Source organism: Pyrus communis, chromosome 16 (genome assembly GCF_041283825.1).
Source record: "Pyrus communis isolate YQ-2024b chromosome 16, ASM4128382v1, whole genome shotgun sequence".
Taxonomy (NCBI): domain Eukaryota; kingdom Viridiplantae; phylum Streptophyta; class Magnoliopsida; order Rosales; family Rosaceae; genus Pyrus; species Pyrus communis.
In genome coordinates this window covers 29,922,546-29,944,117 of record NC_142580.1, presented here as the reverse complement: position 1 = coordinate 29,944,117, position 21,572 = coordinate 29,922,546, and the positions used below count along the sequence as shown (strand labels likewise).

The window sequence follows — 21,572 nt, the reverse complement described above, 5'->3', positions numbered from 1 at the left end:
TGCAAAGTTTCCCTTATGAAATGGTATTTCCTTTTGATGTGCTTTGTCTTCTGATGGAAGACAGGGTTCTTTGTCATAGCTATGGCAGATGTATTGTCACACATTAGAGGTGTGGCATCTACTTGCATCTCTCCAAAGTCTTTTCTGAACAAACCTAAGCCAAATAGCTTGTGAAGTGGCTTCTGTAGCTGATACATATTCAGCTTCTGCAGTGGACAAAGCAACACTTTACTACTTCACTGAAGCCCAAGAGAAAATCCCTGAACCAAGAGTGAAGGCATACCCTGAGGTGTTTCTCATATCATCATCATTGCCACCCTAATCACTATTGCAGAATCCAACTAGAATGGCAACCTCACCTTTGTCATATTTGATACCATAATGAATGGTTCCTGCAATGTATCTGAGTACCCTCTTGGCTGTTCCCATGTGAATTTGAGCTGGATTATGCATGAACCTGGAAAGCAGACTTTGTTGGAAGTATGCCCACAAAGCCACTTATTCGATGTAATAGCTTTTGGAATGCTTATTATGTTAAACTATCATATGTTTAATGAAGGGTGAAGCTTATTGTTAATCACTATTTATTGTATTATGTGTTTAAGCAATAAGGGAATCCAAGGAATGAATTTAATCTAAGAGAGAAGTGATCTAAATAAGTTAGATTAACGAGACCTTTCTTTTATGTTCATTCCTAAAACGTTCCTAACCATAGGATTGCCAATTGGGCATTGACAATCCGCTAAGGTTAGTATGTGTTATGTTAACCCAAGCGTGAGTATGACTAGTCTTAAGTCATTTAGTGTTGGACATTGAGGTAAACACATAGGTGCTCAAAAGGTAATTGAGTACACTGAACAATGATTAAAAAGGAGTTCGAACATACATGTCATGTAAGAACTCATAAGTTGCAATATGCAAAGTAGTCCTTTGAACTGAGGCATCATATATGTCTAATGGTTAGGTCCTTGATCTTTGATCATGTGAAATGCATTCCATCAAGAGTGACCATGGCATTGTTGGAGTCAAGCTATCTAGTCATGTAGGCATATGAATGCACAACAAGGGATCTTTAACATTCCATGGTGGAGGGAGAATACTCTGAGATATGATTCAAGAGTCTTTGGCCAAAGCATATGAATATGACTTAGGAAGTTTGTTCCAAATCATATTCAATTGAATCATACAGAGAAGTATCACATTGCATAGTAGACATGAAACAAACTATCATTCAAATAATGTGATTAAGAGTATTGTATTAGGGAAAGACCGTATTGCGTTGTAATTGTAATTGGATAGGTTCTACAACCACTTCTATTTAGTTTGGGTAGCCATGACATACTACTAGGTCTCACTCACAGTTTGTGGAAGCCCTGAGGATTAGCAAACACTAATCTTCATCAAAGGGAGAATTGAAATGTAGTTTCAATTCACAATCGATTGTTAAGAGTAACAATCGCTCACTGCCTCGCTAATTGGAACCTAACGGATCGTACACCGAGTAAGCATGAAAGTGAAGAAATATAAATGAGACGGATAAGCAATTAAATAGTTTAATTGAGAATGGTCAAGATTAATTAATTAGTTACTTAATCTAACGAAAGGTTCGTATTGGGCTTTTAAGTTGGTTTTAGGTTTCGGGGCCCAAAAGGGTTTTTGGTCCACAAGGCCCATTGATTTTAGGTTGTGTGACAACTAAAACTAAATGGAAATTAGCCCAATAACTAAATCAAAAACTGGCCATTGGGTGAGTGGATGCAAACTTGGCTTAATTGCAAGTTTGTCACTCACATGTGAGGTGGTATAAAGGCAACTTTATAGCCATTCTCTCACTAGGGTTTTCTTGGGTCAAGGAAGAGAAACATTTTCTCTCTTTTTCTCTATAGAGGTCGGCCACTTAGGGGAGGGATAGCTTGCAATCTTTCTTCCTCTAAGTCATCCATTTAATCTTCACACCTTATCCTTGGTGTGGAGACTTAGAGACACCAAACCTTTGGTGTTCTTGGAGATCCTTTCCTCACATCCTCAAGGAGCAAAGGAGTGTCAAAAGGAAGAAAATGACAAGGAAGATCTAAGAAACTAGGAGGTGACTTGAAGGCCCTCCACTTGGGTGAATCCCTTGTGTAAACAAGGATGAGCTTCAAGGGTAACGAATCTCAAAATTCATCATTCTCTTTAATGTTGTTAAAGAGTCTTGTGATTCACCATTCACTAGGCTTTGAAAGTCATAGGTTTTAGAATTGTTTTTGAATGCATGTCTGCTTTAAAGTGTTATTAGTTTGCTTATGTGTTCAAATGTTCTCGCATGTTCTTAGCTAGGACAAAAAATTTCCTTCAGACTTGCTGCAAACATCACATCAGGTCTAGTGGCAGTTAGGTAGAAGAGACTTCCAACAATTTTCTTGCAAAGATTGGAGTCAGCAAGTTTTGTTCCATCATCTTTGATGAGTTTCTCATTTAAGATCAGTGGTGTAGCTACTGATTTGCAACCTTTAAGACCAAACTTGTCTAACAAGGTCTGAGCATATTTCTTTTGGTGGATAAATATCCCTTCAATTCCCTGAATAATTCCAATTTCAACGAAATGATGCAATAATCCCAAGTCTGACATTTCATACTTCTACATCATATCTTATTTGAAATCCATCATCATCTTCTCATTGTTGCTAGTGAATTCCACATCATCAACATAAATTGCAACTATGAACACATGAGTTCCATTTCCTCCTTTCACATACACAGTGGCTTCACTAGGACTTTTCTTGAACCCTTTTTGTGAAAAGTAAGTGTCAATCTCACTGTACCATGCTCTTGGAGCTTGCTTGAGCCCATATAATGCTTTTCTTAACCCATAGACTTTGTTCTCTTCATTTTTTACTTCAAATCCTTGAGGTTGATCAACATAAACTTCCTCCTCAAGTACACCATTCAAAAACGCAGATTTGATTTCAAGTTGGAATAAATTCCAACCCTTTTGTGCAACAAGAGAAATCAGAGTTGTAATGGTGTCCAACCTAGCTACTGGAGCAAAGGTCTCATTGAAATCAACTCCTGGTTGTTGCGAGTAACCTTTTGCCACCAATCTTGCTTTGTTTTTCTGCACTGTGCCATCCAAGTTAAGTTTAGTTTTATACACCTATTTGACACCTATCACAGACTTATCACTAGGCCTATTAACTAATTCCCAAGTGGAATTCTTCTCAATCATTGCCATTTCATCTTCCAAACCTTTTTTCCAAGCTATATCACTCTCAGCTTCTTCAAAGTTCTCAGGCTCCACTGTAACATCCCACATCGCCCAGGGGAATGGATCCTATAAGCCTTATATGTATATTCCCATCTCTACCTAGCATGAGGCTTTTTGGGAGCTCACTGGCTTTGGAGTTCATAGGAACTCCGAAGTTAAGCAAGATTGGCCTGGAGCAATCCCAAGATGGGTGACCTACTAGGAAGTTGCTCGTGAGGGCATGGTCGAGGCCTAAAATGGACAATATCGTGCTACGGTGGAGTCGATCCCAGGATGTGGTGGGGGCCCGGGCCAAGATGTGACAATTTGGTATCAAAGCCAATCCCTGGCCGGAAGTGTGCCAACGAGGACGTCGGGCCCCTAAGGGGGGTGGATTGTAACATCCCCATCGCCCAGGGGAGTGGATCCTGTAAGCCTTATATGTATATTCCCATCTCTACCTAGCACGAGGCCTTTTGGGAGCTCACTGGCTTTGGAGTTCATAGGAACTCCGAAGTTAAGCGAGATTGGGCTAGAGCAATCCCAAGATGGGTGACCCACTGGGAAGTTGCTCGTGAGTTCCCAGAAATAAAATTGTGAGGGAGTGGTCGGGGCCCAAAGCAGACAATATCGTGCTACGATGGAGTTGAGCCCGGGATGTGGTGGGGGCCCGGGATGTGGTGAGGGCCCGGGCCAAGATGTGACAATTTGGTATCAGAGCCAATCCCTGGCCAGAAGTGTGCCGACGAGGATGTCGGGCCCCTAAGGGGGGTGGATTGTAACATCCCACATCACCTAAGGGAGTGGTTCATGTAAGCCTTATATGTATATTCCCATCTCTACCTAGAATGAGGCCTTTTGGGAGCTCACTGGCTTTGGAGTTCATAGGAACTCCGAAGTCAAGCGAGATTGGGCTGGAGCAATCCCAAGATGGGTGACCCACTGGGAAGTTGCTCGTGAGTTCCCAAAAACAAAACCGTGAGGGCGTGGTCGGGGCCCAAAGCGGACAATATTGTGCTACGGTGGAGTTGAGCCTGGGCCGAGATGTGACGATTATTTGTAACATCCCGATATTTCTAAATCGGAAGCTAAATCCAGTGATAGGCCAAAATAAAGTCACGGTTAATCTTTATGCTATTAACCACAACAAATTTCTTTCGTTAAAAGAAATCCAGCAAAATATTAAATTTGGGGTTATTTTTATGGCTGCATCTAACCGTCTCATTAGACTTCCTACGTACCCTGCGAAGGGATCAAGCCATTCATAGTTCGTCATTATGCATTCTAGAACAACATCTCTCCACAAAATCTGCAGAAAAACAGCACTATTGGACCAAGTTTAGGCTCCCCTTGGAGCATTCAAAACTAAACCAAATCGTATAATATTATATGGGTTTTAAAGCTTGTGTTATGTACTTTAAAGGCATATAAAGTTTGTAGAAAACAAAGCTCTAAATTGGAAGTTATGCCAAAAAGAAAATAGAGTCTTGAAACTGGAAATCCAGTTTTCTGCCGCTGTTTGGCAGCCCAGTGACCCAACTTTGGATATAATTTTGATCAATCAAAATTCAACAGAATTTAGTGAAATCATATGGGTTTTGATCACAGACATGTCTAATTTCAAAACACACAATATTAGATCAAAAGGAACTCACGAGGACATAGAAATCAAGAGCCAAAGTAGGCTACTTGAAACATAGTTTCTCTTTGTTAAATGAACAAGTATTTTGCAATGTTAAACCCATACTCCTTTAATCAAATTTACAATTCTAGGCAATCCCAAACTATCCAGGAATCATATTTAACTTCTATTTCTATGTGTTAGCTTACCCATACCATGCTTAATTCTTCCACTTTTAGCCAAAGACTACAAACAATTCAATAAAATTAAAGTATGTACCATTTCTTGTTCTTATCCTACCCTCCAAAGTCGTTCATCAATCTACCACATAGCTACTAAGCTCCTAAATCAATGTTACCACCACAACTCCTCAACAAGAACACCAGAAATTCAAGTTAAACACATAAATCTCAAGCTTGTTGGAAAAGGAAACTTGAAATTCAGAAGATCCACTTACATATCCTGAAAGTGCACGAAGAGAGGAGTATTTTTCTCTCTTGGGTCGAGACCTATCTCTAGCGAGGTTAGCCGGAATCGGCGTTGAAGCTTCTAGGCTTCAACATACGGGCATGCTTGGTTCCAGCATATGGGTTTGTATCAAATTGAAGAGGGATTCGCTACGAATACATAGGCTTCGACCGTGCATGATTTCGTTACCGTACGAGAAAGTTATGATTCCATGAAATTTTTGGAGTGAAGGAGAATTAAAGGGATGTGATGCAAACTAATTAAGCACACAAATTAAAACCCTCTTGTGACAATTGTAGTAAAGATGCAAGTAGGGATCGTTCTAGACCGGGGATTAGGAGGGATTACTAAATCACTTGGAAACTGACTCAAAAACGTAAAACAAACGTTAAAAACACTAAACTAGACTCAAAGAATGTAAAACTAAACAATAAAATACTAAAACAAATCAAAAGACTCAAAGAATACAAAACACTTATAAACACAAACTAAGACACTTTCTAACTAAATTAGACACGAAGGTAAAGGGGGATTGGTTTTGGACGAGATTAAACTAAATACACAGATTGTAATTTAAAGGCAGAATATAAATATGAATGTGATGAAAATATGGATGAATGCTAGCTAGAAGGTTCTTCTCCACACATGTCACACTTGCAGACAATTTGATTTTCAGTTGGTCTTTCGATAAATTATGAAACTCAACACCCCGGGTTAATTAGGTCCGCTTAAATTAACCGTCAAGTTTTCCTTAAGTTAATGAATTGGATGGGTTAGCGCAACGCAATTCAAAACATTCTCCAAAAGTCCTTTACGTGAAAAGCACAATAAAGATACAATCAAAGATCATTAAGCATCATGAAAACTATAAGTGTTGACGAGGCATTCGTTACTATGATGAGCATGAAACTAGTGCCAAGAATTCATTTAACGCGATTGTTTATAAGCAACCTCCACTACTTGTGAATATAAATTCATAACTATTAGGTGAAACTCACTTATATTCTAGCGTCATATTCATGCATGAAAATTAAGCGTGCACTCTCAATAAACATACATAATTAAGTTATCGATCAAGCAGTTAAACAAATTGACTTCACCATTCATGAAATTCCAACCAAAAGTAATCAAATCATATTGCAAGCATAAACATGGTTTCGAATCACCCCCTAGCTAAATAGGGGTTTAGCCTCTCATGTTCACAACAAGAAAAATAAAATTGAATTTAAACATAAAGAACAAAGGATGGATTACACCTAGAACGCCCAACGAATCCACTTGAATTTCTGCGCGTCTAAGTCCTCTTTCCTCTTCTCCTTGATGCGGCAGTGAGGTTAAATGGATGATTTGGATGTTATTTTGGGTTGGGGATGGATTTAAGGAGGTTGGGTGGTGCGGCAAGATTATGGGGTGGTGTAGGAAGGTGGAGGAAGGCTGCGCCAAGATGGGGGAAAGCTGGAATGAATGGGAAAGCTGCGGCAAGGTTAAAAATCTGGGATCATGGCTGATTAGTATGTATTGTTTATTAGGGTAAATGATGCCCGGCTTTTGGGAGAGTGGAGAGAATAATAAAATCGTGGAAGGCACGGCTTAAGGTAGAATATTAGGGTTAAGGCTAATTAGACAAAATCCATAATAAAATAAGCTTTAGGGTTTTTGATAAATGGGGGGGGGGGGGGGGGGGGGGGGCGCCACGGCTTTTGTGAGTGGCTGCAAAATGGAATGGTGGATGCACGGTTGATGGGGGAGAAATAATGGGGGTTGCGGCTTAGGATGAATAATTTAAGGTGAATGAGGAATGGGGACCACGGCTTAGAAAAATAAAATGGGAGATGTTACTACGGCTGTGATGTTTTGTTTATTAGGGTGAAATAATTATGGAATGCCACAACAAAGGGGGAATTATGGGAGAATGGCTGAATGGGTGCTACGGCTTATGGTGGAAAAATGGGAGAATGTGAGGAGTGACGGCTAGGGAGAAAATTCAAGGGAACGGCTGAGATTAGCACTAGAAGGCTTAGGGTTTATGGATGATGGATGGGAGATGCGGCTAGGGGTTTAAAACATATATGATTTCAAAAATAAACCCTAGCTTATTAAAATTAAATTAAAGTTAATTCAAAGGCTGCTAGAATTAGGGAATTAAATCAGAAATTAAAGGGATTGCTTAATAGGTGCGGCTAGGGTTTAGGGTTAGGGCTTTTGTGCATAAAATTGGACCAAATTGCCCTCCCTTGCACGGCAAGGGAAGGGGGGAAGATACAAGGGCACGGCAAAGGGGTTTAAAGTGGGCTAGAAAATACGGACGTTTAAGTTTAGGAAAGGTTACCAAAACGGGAAACTTAGGGTTAACTTTCCTACCTCAAGTAGGAAACCTTGTTTGAGTAGGGTTCCTCGTTTTGGTAAGAATTCATCGTTGGAGTAGGAATTCGTCGTTTCTTCAAGTCTTCAACTCATTCATTCCTCTTTCGCTCCCAAAGACTCCAATTTGCATCTTCTTGCACACTTTGGCCTTATAATCTGAAAATACACAAAAATGGCCTTAAACACTAAAATAGCTAAATAAACACAACATAAATGCACGAGAACAAGCTAATTAAGTCGCATGAATATGCTCCTATCAGGATGAAGAACACAGCAGCCCCCTCCTCACTGCTAGTTTCTCACGCAGGGAAGGAAAAAAAGGAAGTCATTGGCTTCCAGAAAGTTCCACTTGAATTTACTAAAATGTCCTTTTATTTAGAAAATTCGTAACTTACTCGTCCTAACTCCAAATCACATTTCATTTGCACTCACGCGTCCGTATTGAAACGTACTATTTGAATATGTAAAGAAATATGGAAAATCATGAAAGGATCAAATCTGTCCGTGAGGAAATCCGTTTAATACAATAGGGCAATTTCGTCATTTTTCACTTAACGAAAAATTATACGACATAACAAATAATGAAATCCTGAAGCAGAATTTCACATTTTCCCCATTCGAATTTCATAACCATAAATCTATTTATTCTCAATTACTCCACATATACATATATTTTAAATTTTTAGGGTATTACACCCACTATGCAAAAATTGCAGGTTGCATATATCTCACTCAAGCTCTTTAGTTTCATAGGAGCAGAACTAGGAGTGGAGTTTTGGGAAACAGAATTTTGTGTATTTTGAGAACTTTCACTCTAAGATTGAGGTGAAGTATGTTGAGGTGATTGCTGCAACTAAAATTGTTGAGATTGATTTGGTGAGTGAGCAGAGATTTGAGTTTGTGACTCAATTACATTGTCAGTTCCACCAATTGTCATTGGTACTGATAAGTTAGCTTTTACACCATCTTCCCAATTCCACCTTGTATCTTTATTGAAGACCACATCCCTTGAGATGTTGATTTTCTGTGTTTTCAAGTTAAACAATCTATACCCTTTTTCATAGTTACCATAACCTACAAATATGCACTTGTTGTTAGTTTCCTACAGTCTGTGTCTCAACTAAGATGGTATTAGTGCATAGCATATTGAGCCAAACACTTTAGGTGTTTCACACTTGGTTTCCTTCCACTAAAGGCTTGGGCATCTATTTAATAAATAGATAGTTGTATTCACAGCTTCTCCCTAGAATTAATAAGGAATCCCTTTCTCATGGAGCATGGACTTCACCATTTCAATTATGGTTTTGTTCTTCCTCTCAACAACCCCATTTTGTTAAGGGTATAAGCCACTGTCAACTGTCTTTCCAATCTCATGCTTTCACAGAAAGAATTGAATTCGATTGAGGTGTACTCACCTCCCTTATCACTTCTTATTTTCTTGATCTTGTAACCACATTGCAATTCAACCATCATTTTGAACTTTTTGAATATACTGAATACCTCTAATTTTTGTCTTATGAAGTATACCCAACACATTCTAGAATAGTCATCTATGAAGGTTAGGAAGTATTTTGTTACCACTCACTGTTGCAATTTGCATTGGACCACAAAGATCTGTGTGGAAGATTTCCAATGGTTGTGTAGCCCTTCAAGACTTTCTGGCTTCAAAACTCTCTCTGTGGTGCTTGCCTAGAACACACCCTTCACAGATTTCATTTTCTCCATGCAGTTTTGGTAGTCCTTTAACCATCTCCATTCTCTACAAGTTTCTCAAGCTTTGAAAGTTCAAGTGACCATATCTCTTATGCCACAACCAATTACTCTCTATGACACTAGCTCTCAGTGAGATAGCTTGATTATAGTTGAGCAACAATGGGAAACTCCTGTTTTCTATCATTTCTGCTTTTGTGACCATGTTCTGCAAACTTTTATCATCAAAGATTTCAACCACTGAATCTCCAAAGAGTAAGAAATAACCATGTATGATCATTTAGCCTACACTCAATAGGTTTTCATCAAGTCCAGGTACCAACATAACTTCTTTGATTTATCTCCTTCCTTGTTTTGTGTCAATCACTAAGGTGCCTCTACTAGTGGCACTTACAAGTTGACCATTGCCCATCTTAACCTTCCCAGTGAATTCTCTGTCAATATTGATAAGTAGGGACTCATGTGCAGTCATATGATTACTGCACCCACTGTCAATATTCCATATATCTTTGTTTTTCTCAACAATTGTGACATTGCAAGCATAGAACACATTTGTCTCCTCTTTAGTCTTTTGTGCATAGTTCACTAGTTGGTTTCTTTTAGAACCACAATCTTTGGACAAGTGACCAAACTTGTTACATTTATTGCATTTAGGTTTCCCCTTGAACCAAGAGACACCAAAATGGGCCTTATCACAGATTGTACACTGTGGTTTTGTCCCACCAGCACCATTGTTTCTGGTAGACTCACTTGACCTTCCTTCCCATTTCTTAGATTTCCCTTTCCATGGCTTCTTTTGTTGCTTGAAACTGTTGTATTGCCTAGTTGAACTGCCCTCTCTAGGATTGATACTAAGTGACTGCAAAGCCCTTTTTATGGCTACATCAGCATGTCTCTCTAGCCTTTGCTCAAAAACTCTCAATGAGGCTGTAACCTCTTGTGCATCAAGTGTATCAGTGTCCTTAGTTTCCTATATAACATTTACTATTAGTTATAGGGTTTTGTCAAACTGATTAACAATTTATGTACAAGTCTTTCCCTAGGTAGTTCTTCACCAAAGTTTTCATTTGATTCACAATTGGCGTCTTAAAGATTGAAGCTTTACTTTGGTTACCTTCTTGTCACCTCTGTATTCTCTTTGAAGGACTTCCCAAGCAAGTTTGGATGTCTCTTCATTTGATATTCTCAGAAAAATAGCATATGAGACTACACCTTGTATTATCCCCAGCGCCTTAGCATCTTTCATCCCAATTTCTCTCAAAGGTGTTCTTCAAGGTGCAATGAGTTCTTCATCATCCTCTGAATCTGGGACTTCATACCCTTCTTGAACCATTTTCACAGGTCTTGAGACTTGAAAATGGTGGTCATCCTTATCCTCCAAAAACCATAGTCCTCTCCATTAAAAATGGGAGGTCTAAGCTCACCATCGTTGCTACTTGACCCAGACATTTCTTGGTTCTTGAATCACTTTCTGGGGTTTCAAATACTCATGTAAATCAACCTTTAAGTGGTCTACTACATGTAATAGGAATGTAATATTGGAGAATAACGTTGATTGTGATTTGATCTCTTAAAGATATCAATCCTATATAAGGTGTCTTATATTGGAAATAGGATTGATGGAATCCTTAATTGAATATGATTATGATACTTGACTAGGAGGCTCACAAAAGTAAAGTTTAGGTTTCCTTTATGGATGGAAATCATAACTTTTAGACTACATATATAAAAACTGGTCCATGTAAGCCCTAGAACACACAACATAATACTTCCCATAGTGTAGTTGTATTCGGCTAGGAGTTTATAGAAGATCCTGGTGTTGCCATGCTCTGCTACTTTTGTGTTTGACTTCCATGGCTCCCATTGGAATCAGGTCAATCACTCATTTGTTTGTGTTTTAATTGTATAACCTTATAAGGCTAACAGTTGGTATCAAAGCCACTGGTTATATGATTAAAACCTACCAGGTTTGAAGTTTGATTATATAATATTTTTCTTTTTGGACTGCGGTTTTGATCTTAAATCCAAATTGTAATTGCATTCGGCAACATCACCATGTTGGACCTGCTTGAAAACTGCATATTGTACGTTTCCGCATATAATTGCATATACTTGGCATATCAGTATGATATGCACAGCACATGTTTTACATCAGTTCCTATTTGATCTTACAGACCGAAATTATCAGTTAAATTAAACGAATAAATAATTGGTTAATCTGTTTCTGCAAGGGGTGCCTGTTGAGTTGAAGTTTTCTTCTACCGCCACCACCCTTCAATTCCAAACGTGGGCTTTTCTAATTGAAGCACTTAATGATGACATTGAATTAACTATAATAAAGGAAGATTAAAATAGTTCGTTCATTATTTTATGGAATTGTGTAATTGGAATTACCATGGTGCTTAACGTTTTCTATTTCAATGTTCATATTAATGTTTTGGTTCAATTGAAATAGTCGTTTGTTCTAACCTTGCACTGGAGAATTTTGAGATATATCACTCATAAATTGGTAAACCAATAATTGTTGGATGGTAGGTTTTCAAGCACTTCAAGCTTTCTTTCTTGTATTCAGTTCTCATAAAGAAAGATTGGAATAGTTTGCTCATCTTGACTAAATTAATTATGACTGGAAGAAGACGGCATGCTTTAAGCTTTCTATTTCGATATTCATGCCAATGTTTTGGTTGAATTGATTTAGTGGTAGATACAACTATTTTGGCTAACGTTATTGTCAATTTTGTAAGCACATAGAAATATGTACTTCTGTACTAATCTTGCCAAGGAAGACTATGAAGCATCTCAAGTCAACAAGCTCGGTAAAGTCTCCTATCAAAGCAAACAATATTGATCATTATATGTGTCAATTGCGAATTAATTAGTTGATCATGCATATGGTTAGTTTTGACTATTAAGTTTTAAACTTGGTTATCAAAACAAAGAGAAAATATATGTTTTGAACATGATTAATTCTTATATGCATATAAGTGGCATACAGAACGAGGGAAAAGAAGAATTTTTTAAGGCATGCCAAGATGCATGCATATAAAAGTGCATATATATCTTGTTTGTTCGTGGCTTTTCGTTAGTAATGTGCATGAGTGAGCCTATTGGCTGGTCCCAGCAGCCCCGGTCGCTGCTTCCAGGGTGGAAAGGCAACAAGGGGACACTAAGCATCCTCTCAAATCCCTCACGAACAGTTTTTGGAAATACTTCTTAAACCCCAAATCCTTATTGCCTCTGATTTCCATGGGTAAAATAAATTCATGCAAATCAATTTTTTTAATCAGTTGTCTTATATGATAATGTGTGGGACATATATGTAGACTGAATTGAATTGCCATGACATTGATTGTTGTGGGAAGTAATCAATATGGATTGAAATTTTAAGTTTTGCAAACATGTAGCAAAATTGACATATGGCGTGTTTTATTAAAGGAATTGGGTTGTCCTATATTGCTTTAAGCTTGAGATGTTCCAATGTAAAGACACAAATGTGTTGATTAGTAATGCGGTATACTAGCACTTAAGTATGATTGGGGATTAACTCAAGTACGGTTTATAATGATATTAACTCCACACGGAATTTGCATGACTAATAAAATTAGTTTTGTCTACAATTTTGCTTTCCTATCTCAGTATAGTCATTTAATTGTACATGACTAATGCATAACTTATGGATTGACTGAGAATGACAGAAAGCATCCAGTGACAAGAATAAGGGTCTTGTACAAATGAATAAGGTTTGTAATAATTATGTGATAATTCTCATTTGTATTTTTATCTATTCTTATATGAGAATTTTGGTTGTTCATGTGATTATATATATCTTTACAAAGAAGTGATGAACGAAGACATGAGGTATGTAATTCATTCAAAGTATGTGGCTTAATTGACAAGCATGAATTTTCAAACATGTATTATTGTTTGTGGTTTTTCCTATGCCTAAAGAATTTAAATAGTGCTTTGATTAGTAAATTTTTATGTGTGATAAGAAAAGAAACTTTTCAAGGCTAATGTAGGGCATATATTGGAGATGTTTTCTATGAAAGAAAATACTTTTGGTTGTTCCTTTATTTAATTTGGTATGCACATAAAAGGAAAGGAACACATTTGACTTAAGAAAACATTTGAGCGATTAAGCTTTTAAATTAAAGGAACGTATTGTTCTTTCCCATTACATAAAGAATTTCTATTTTAAGTAATTGACTCCATAATGATAAGTATTTACATTCATGTGGTGGAATAGAACTTGTTTTATATGTGATTAATCTCTTTCAAGTATGCTGTCAGGTTTCTTGAGAAAAATTTAATGTCAAAGGGAGTCATGAAGGAATTAGTGCCATTTGTAGGTAAGACGCTCGAATCAAGTTATCATAATTTTGTCACTTACAGTTAATTAATCCATGTGACTTCTGTATTGTTTCAGGGCGGAGTTGATAAATGTCTTTTCAACTATAGCAAGCTGCAACGACTTAGTTGATTATGAGACTGTGTTTTTGAGTTACTTCGATCAACTTTGCATCTTAATTAGAATAAAATGGATAATATTCTTGTATACAGGTGTGGATTACTTCTTTTAGTTTAATTAAGATGGCATAGTATGGGTTTTATTTCACAAAAGTTGTGAAAATCTTCATCTTGCCTAGAGATGTTGAAGTTTTTCATGAAGGTACTTTTGTGACATAAATCTAGTACTATAAACTAGTTAATTTTCTTGCCATCAGGTGTAAATTAATTTAGTTTCATGAAGTCTATTGAGTTCCATGCCATCAGCCAAAATATTTCCACTATGAGCTCAGAATAGGTTGTGGTTTTAAGGCATGGAAATCGGTTGCATCATGACGTATTTTGTGTCTCTTCATGAGACTTGTTGATGCAAAGCATTGGACCCATGAATGTTAATCAAGGATTGCTAAGGTACGCATTGTTTAAGTCTTATGCTTGTTAATCTTTTCAATTTGAATTATGATGTCAGTTTAGAGGATGAAATTTGACTACTAGAATTTCCTTTGGACATCAAAATTGAAATGATATGAAATTGAATTTGTTATGGATGCATAAATTCATGATAGATGCACATAATTGTTTCTGGCAGATTGTGTGTCTTAATTTAATTGGGTGAATGACACATTTAATGGTCACCAAATGACCTGAATTTTTGCTATGTTCAACATATAGATGTCTATTATGTGTCTGCAAATTTTCGTAATTTTATGCCATATATTTTAATTGTGGTGAATTTACTAGTAACCCATGCTCATATAGGCAGTTTTACTGGCAGATTGTGTTGGTCTTTTTGAGACGTGACTTTTGACTACTATTTTGACTCAAAACGGCTCTGTATTTTTATTTTATGAAGATTAGTATGTCTATTTTGATCATTAGAAATTTGGTAGCAATCAAGCTTGTAAATTAATTATGATAAATTCTAAACTAAGTGTAACTCATTGCTGAAATTCTGTTCGACAACTTTATGTTGGTTGTGATGTATATTTATTATGTCTAAAATATAAAGAAATTTTCTTTAGGTACATCTTTGAAAGAATATATTAACGAGTGTTTGCCCAAGTGGGAGAATTAGTGAACGAAAATTGGGCTTCACACTCATTAACTTATTTTCAAGTATAAACTCTGAAAACTTAGTGGGAGTTGTTCTAAAATTTTGAGCATTAAGTGGATTTGCATGAATCTATTAAAGCGTTATTCTATCTCCCATGTGTTACTCGAATGTCTATAATATGTTTAAGTTGCATGAATGGATACTTGGTACATGCGTACATTTTTCTGTTACATGCAATCATTTAGATTTCTCGTTTGATCATTTATTTTGGGGCTCATAAGGACTTAGCATAAATGTGGACTTATTAATACATATAAGATGGTTGTTTGATACATGTTTTGTGTAACAGCAGTGAATGCTTTCAAGCTTAGTTGTACCCTTCATTGAGGTAATATGCATTCATTGACTAAGTAAGGCTATTCCCAAAGGCATATTTTTAAAAATATGATTTATGTATTAATTTGCAAATTAAGTAATGATGTTGCAGATCAGTGGGAGCTTGAGTTTTGTGTTAGTAATGCCTTACATTTGCAGATGACCTATAAGGTATGTATAGAATCCATGTATTCATTTTAATCTCTAAATATATATCGGATATCAAGTTGTTATCAAATTGCATATTAAATGGCATGGCATGGTTTGTGCACTACCTCAGTTGTGAGGATTTCCATCTTGCCCGCAGGCGTTGGAAATCATTATGAAAGTAACTGGTATGATGCATAAATTAGTGTCAAAAACATATTAATTCATCTTGCTCACAAGTGTTGAATTAATTTGTTTTATGAAGTTTTTGGGATATTTTACTTTGACATGTGCCTATTTGGTATTTTCAGTTGTGTCTGTTGGCTACAAACATTGTTTGTATTGTTACTAATCTAATGAAAGTGATGCATGATTATTTTGGAGATGTATTCACACCTGCAGGTTATGGTGGTTTCATTAGATGAAGGATATCTGCATTGGCAAATTTAAGGCTTTGAAGAAGCATAAAGTGTAACTTGTGAGTTACAATAAGGTGGACCTGAGATGGTATAAAGTAAGACATTTTGGTTAATTTAAAGTTTTATCTCTTGATCATAATTTGTGTTTCATGTAAATGAGGATCTTAGCATGTGTGATTATGAAGGTTCTGGGTTGTGTCAATCCTACAACCTTGTTAGTTCCATGTTAAGAAATGCATTTGACAAAAATTGCATTAAGGACGAGATGTAATCACTATTACATGGCCACTAAAGTGACATTAATCTCCAATCTCAAGTATAAACGTGAATATTACATTTTGTAGACCAAGTGGGAGAATGTTGGATTTATCCAATATAAATCAACATTTAAGTGGTCTACTACATGTAATAGGAAGGTAATATTGGAGAATAATGTTGATTGTGATTTGATCTCTTAATGATATCAATCCTATATAAGGTGTCTTATATTGGAAATAGGATTTGATGGAATCCTTAATTGAATATGATTATGATACTTGACTTGGAGGCTAAGAAAGTAAAGTTTAGGTTTCCTTTATGGATGGAAACCCTAGCTTTTAGACTATATATATAAACACCGGTCCCTATAAGCCCTAGAACACACAACATAATACTTCCCATAGAGTAGTTGTATTCGGCTAGGAGTTTATAGAAGATCCTAGTGTTGCCATGCTCTGCTACTTTTGTGTTTGACTTCCATGGCTACCATTGGAATCAGGTCAGTCACTCCTTCATTTGTGTTTTAGTTGTATAACCTTGTAAGACTAACATTAGCTTCTTGTTTGTGTTGCTGAAGACTGTTTGACTTCCAACAAGACAAGGGTACCGAGGCTGCCTCTCTCCGCACTTAAGCCCTCGCATGCGTTCTGAAGGACTCCTCCACTCCCATCAAGAAGAGCCCCGAGAAGAGAGTGTGACATGGTTGCAAGTATTTTTGTGGCATTGCCTGCTTTGCTTCTGAAAAGGTCTGTCATTCTTCTGACCCCATATTTATTAACATTGAATTCAATAACTGACTAAATGAAGCACAATTTTGTCTTACGGCTGTCTTTGCAGTCCCCTTAGTTAAACTTGGACACTTGCCACTTGTCTAATTCGTATAAATATATATGTGACAATTTACAATACTCGTCAGTTAAATTGCATGCATAGCATTCTTTCTTGTGGTTTTTGCGACTCACCTTGTCACTCCTTCCTCAGATTTCAGGATGGTTAAGATCAGAGAAGAGATGGGGAGAGGTTGGGACGATGAAGATACTATGCACCTCCTAGAAGCCCTCACGCATTATGGTGACGATTGGAGGAAGGTTGCACAATATGTCGGTAAAAGTGAGAAGGAGTTTGTCACGCATTTCATTAAAATTCCTTTTGGTGAGGAATTTATTGCTGATTTGGAGAGTAAAGATGCACCATCCCCCTGTAAAAGAATGTGTCTCACACCTCTTGCAGACGCGGGCAACCCAATTATGGCTCAAGTAATTCTAGAAATAAGTCCCCTTGCCTTTTTCTTATCCAAAGTAGTTAATTTCTTAAATGAGATTCTGGGTGAAGCATTTTTTCATTAGGTCATCTTGAGCATACGATAAGCATTTTTTTTTCTTTAATTAATAGTACCTGTGATGTGAGTTCTCCTTTGTTGCGCAAATTTGTTTCGGCCATTGCTGTGTTTTTTCCGAATGCAGAACTACATTGATTTGTGAAACAAGTAGACTGAGTCTAGGATCTCGTCCTTGGAATGCAAGGCCGCATGGTACCATCCTTGTTTAAAACTATGCTCAATTGTACAGAACTCAATGAATGTAATGCATACGGACCATTCATGGTCATGGGATTTTCCAAACTATTGCAGAGCAACTTACTAGTATGGTAGACAATTGTGTGAGCAGCAAATCTTAAGTTGAATAATGGCTTGTTTTCTTATGCAGAAGCTGATGCTGCATCGGATAGGGACACCAACCTAGATGTGCTGGGAGGGCATTTGTAGATGCAAATTCACAGCTTGAGAAGGAAGGAATGGATGTCGAGAGAGAAATTTCTGGGATTACACAGATTCACGAGAAGATTGTTCGCTTTGAGGCGTTAGAATTGCATATGGAGAAAGAATGGCAAAAACTGGAGCAAATGAAAAGCATGCTGTTTTTGGATAAGCTGACCCTTTTATTCGTAAAAAGTTGAGCAAAAACTGGAGAGGAACGGAGTAGAATGTAAAATGTGATCGATTCTCTATGATTCATATGTATATTATATATATCATCTAGTTTTGTGTCAAAAAACTCTTCCCGAATGCCCATCCACCAAATTAATCACTCTGATTTTGATTTACTTGAATATAATGATTTTCAAACCCTTCCTTAATTCAAATAGCCATGGGAGAAGCTGAGCTAGCTAACCGAACTAAAGTTTTTGGACACGAGTTCCTGTTTAACGTTGATTTGCTATGTATCTACCAGTTAGAAGCTGCACGGAAAGGATTGTTGCTCTTTCAAATGCACATATGTTATATATGAAATATCTCTCTGATTTACAATAGAATGAAAGGGCTGCTGCAGTATTAACAATCTTCTCTTCGGCAGCTAGATGTTTGATTGAAATGTATCTCGTTATATTACCACGAAATACTGACCGTACTGACAATCAAAATCGGCGTAAAACTGTAGTTTCAAACTCTGGCTGGAGCCCTCAAATGAACCTGAAGGATTTGACAGCCTGCAAAACCAAATTCAGCTTCGCGCTTTCAGTAAACGAAACAGGTTTCAGTTTCATGCATCATACTATTTAGATCGACAACGAAATTTAACGTAACGTTTCGTTTTAAGCTGACCTCCTTAACATTGGCGCTGTATTTATCTGATTCTTCCTCGACGTACTGCAGAAAGATATAGATATTGCAGTATCAGCATCGCATGTTGGCATGAGAAAGAAAGAATCTGGATTCCAGAGCACAACACAAACACGGTACAACTAAGAAATTCATGTCGAATAGATACCTGTCCGGTGACTGTATACAGTCTGTTGTACCAACCGTTGGTTGCCATCCCAAGTGCTGAAAACAGGTGCTTGCAACTTTCACCGGGTTTTTGTAGCGAATACTCGATGAAGTAAAGGCCTGACGATCATCGTCATCGTCATCAAATTCAAATCATTACAATTCATGAACAATACTGAGTTGGTATGTATGACTATGAGTGGAGAATTACCTTTCGATGCTTTGCAATCTATAAGCTTTGCTGCCACTCCTGCTGGCCTTTGCCAGCTCCTATCCAATCCACTAACCTTGGAAGAGAATATGCAAGTAAAATAAATGCAAAACTCATGAGTAAATGAACAAATGCTTCCACGGGCCATGTCAAATATGCATGCGTAAAATCAATTAAAATTAGGAGAAGGGTACTACCAGAGTCTCAGCAAACGCTTCAACTTTACCAAAGGATTCCATCTTTGTAAAATCCGGACCAAGCCCCGTGATCACAACGCTAACTGAAGCAGCAGCCCCAGAAAGACTGCCATTATATACAAATGCAACAGAACCGAATAATGTCGAATAATTGAAAGCAATAGAGATAGAGAGTACCCACTTGAGCTATTACCCTCTTGTTCTGGGTAGAAAGCTGTGACTGATTTAAACCCAGTTGGCTCTCCTGCGCCTACTTGCCAGTCTCCAAAAGGTAAACACACAAATACCAAGCCTTTAAGTATATAATCCCCAAATGTAAACTTTATTGGGAATTTAACTAGTAATGTGTTTATTCACCTTGGGGAATCAATATCTTGAACTTATTGACATCATCAGTGTAAACTCGAAAACCCTCCGGCACATCTGAATTAGAACACAAAAACAAAACCAAACAAAACATTTTAGAATCCAACACTTGAAAAGCATAAAAAATCAGCATGATCCTTAATAGTATGAAAGCTAGAGAGAACAGAATCTATGGTCACCACCAGGCGACCAAGAAAAACGAGACTCTTACTACCATTCTCTGCAAATGCATTTGAAATGAGATGGGGAAAAGAAAATGCAGCAAACGCCGTCCCAAGCACAACTTGTCTCCTCGTAGATTGGAATTCAATGCCAAAACTACATAAAACGAAACAATTCGAGTTCGAGTGAAATGGTAAACTAGATTAGATTACTTTACTTGTCTCCTCTTACCATGGAATTAAACGCTTACCATGTTTCTGTTTTGGCGTCGGTTTTTTCTTGTTTGTTTTCGCAACATTGCAGGAGCGCATGGCTTTTTCTACTGCGTACGGCGATGCCTGAAGAAACAACAGAAGCTGATTAAGTAGTGTGCTGTGCTGCTAACAGTAAATATATGGTGGACGGAGATGTAGAGCTGAGCTGAGCGGAAGAACCTCTGTTGTTCGAGAAGGCGTTGGAGTGGCATGTGCGAGGTCGCACCGGAGGCAGAGAATACCAGGACGCAACGCACGCCATGCCTTGTAGATTGCCTTCCGCCTTCTTCTCGTTTATTTCAGCTCTCTATCTTTGGTTTGGGGTGGGAATCTATCCGGCCCAACCAATCAAACCGCCTGTCCGACCCGAGCGATCGATTTGGATTGACTTTGACCAAAGAGAAAGAAAAACAGTTCACATTCGAACCGGACCCGGACCGGCTGTTCAGTGTAGTTTGTTCTTCTTGTAAACCAGCCTAAAATCGAATCGGGACATCTACTTGTATATTTTACACATGTAATACTCTTAAATTAATGTACAAATTTATGCGCATTATAAAATATATGCATTAAATTCGTGTACTAAGAAATACGGCAGAGTCTACAACTTATAAATAAAAATATTAGTCAAATTTCAATTTAAACTAAAGTACTGGATAAAGCTCAGACATAGAAAAATATATAAAACGATAAATAATATATAAAAGAGAAAGAAGTTAAACAAAAGTGAGAGAGAGGGAGAGACGCGAAATAATTTTATTCTTATAAAATTAGAGGTGTGTTTTGATGACTATGGTGAGGGAAAAAAAACAAGAAATTTAGTAAAAAGTCAAAACAAACTTTACTAATGAACCATATATCAATGATCAATTTTTATTTTGGACCTTGTTGATGCACAAAATCGCATGGAATTTGTAACAATGTAAAGTGTCAAATTTGTGACCTTTGCAAGATTGCTTCGGTTACCTAGTGAGCATAGTATGTAAAGAGAGAGATAAGGAAGCAAACACAAGATGTATATGGTTCATCCTAAGTTGGGCTACGTTCACTAGGTAGAGGAGTTCTCATTAATAGTGAAGAGTTTACACAATACAAATGTTCAAGTATAATATCATCATTGGCGAGTTCTAATGACGAATTTAAGTATAATAATGGCATTAGGAATTCATTGTAGGAGAATGGTCCCTTCTTATAGTTAAGGAGAGTCTCTGCGTCCGTCCGCGGTCGATATGGCACTCTAGGAGTTTTATTCTAATGTTGACACATATCACGTTGTGATTGGCCTCCTGGTTGGAGAGAAACTCTTGTGCTTTGGCAGGGTTGCCTCAGCATGAATCCTTCAATGGGTCCATGATGGTGTGAAGTTGACCAGTACTCGAGTTTCGGGATAGGTGAAGTATGATACAAACATACCTAATCAATGAAATATTTTTGTTAATTAGGCATAGGTCAATAAGGAATGTTACA

At 37.4% G+C, this 21,572-nt stretch overlaps 1 protein-coding gene and 1 pseudogene across 7 annotated transcripts; one reads left to right on the top strand and one right to left on the bottom strand.

The window, feature by feature from the left end:
* Positions 1-17,158: 17,158 nt before the first annotated feature.
* LOC137732963 (SWI/SNF complex subunit SWI3B pseudogene) lies at positions 17,159-18,104 on the top strand (annotated as a pseudogene).
* Positions 18,105-18,400: 296 nt separating this feature from the next.
* Positions 18,401-20,442, bottom strand: LOC137731025 (Photosystem II reaction center PsbP family protein). Of its 7 annotated transcripts, none has more exons than XM_068470073.2 (10): positions 20,286-20,442; positions 20,102-20,189; positions 19,901-20,007; positions 19,681-19,746; positions 19,505-19,585; positions 19,324-19,406; positions 19,127-19,202; positions 18,917-19,035; positions 18,751-18,795; positions 18,401-18,635 (listed from the first exon to the last, which is right to left on the bottom strand). In XM_068470073.2, exons 1-10 carry the CDS (start codon positions 20,365-20,367, stop codon positions 18,609-18,611), a joined length of 774 nt encoding a protein of 257 aa, XP_068326174.2. In that variant the 5' UTR covers positions 20,368-20,442; the 3' UTR covers positions 18,401-18,608. The 7 variants fall into 7 exon arrangements, with proteins under 7 accessions (XP_068326174.2, XP_088543388.1, XP_088543387.1 ...); XM_088687262.1 differs by having other exon boundaries at positions 19,505-19,573; positions 19,904-20,007; XM_088687261.1 differs by having other exon boundaries at positions 19,904-20,007; positions 20,286-20,441.
* Positions 20,443-21,572: the final 1,130 nt, after the last annotated feature.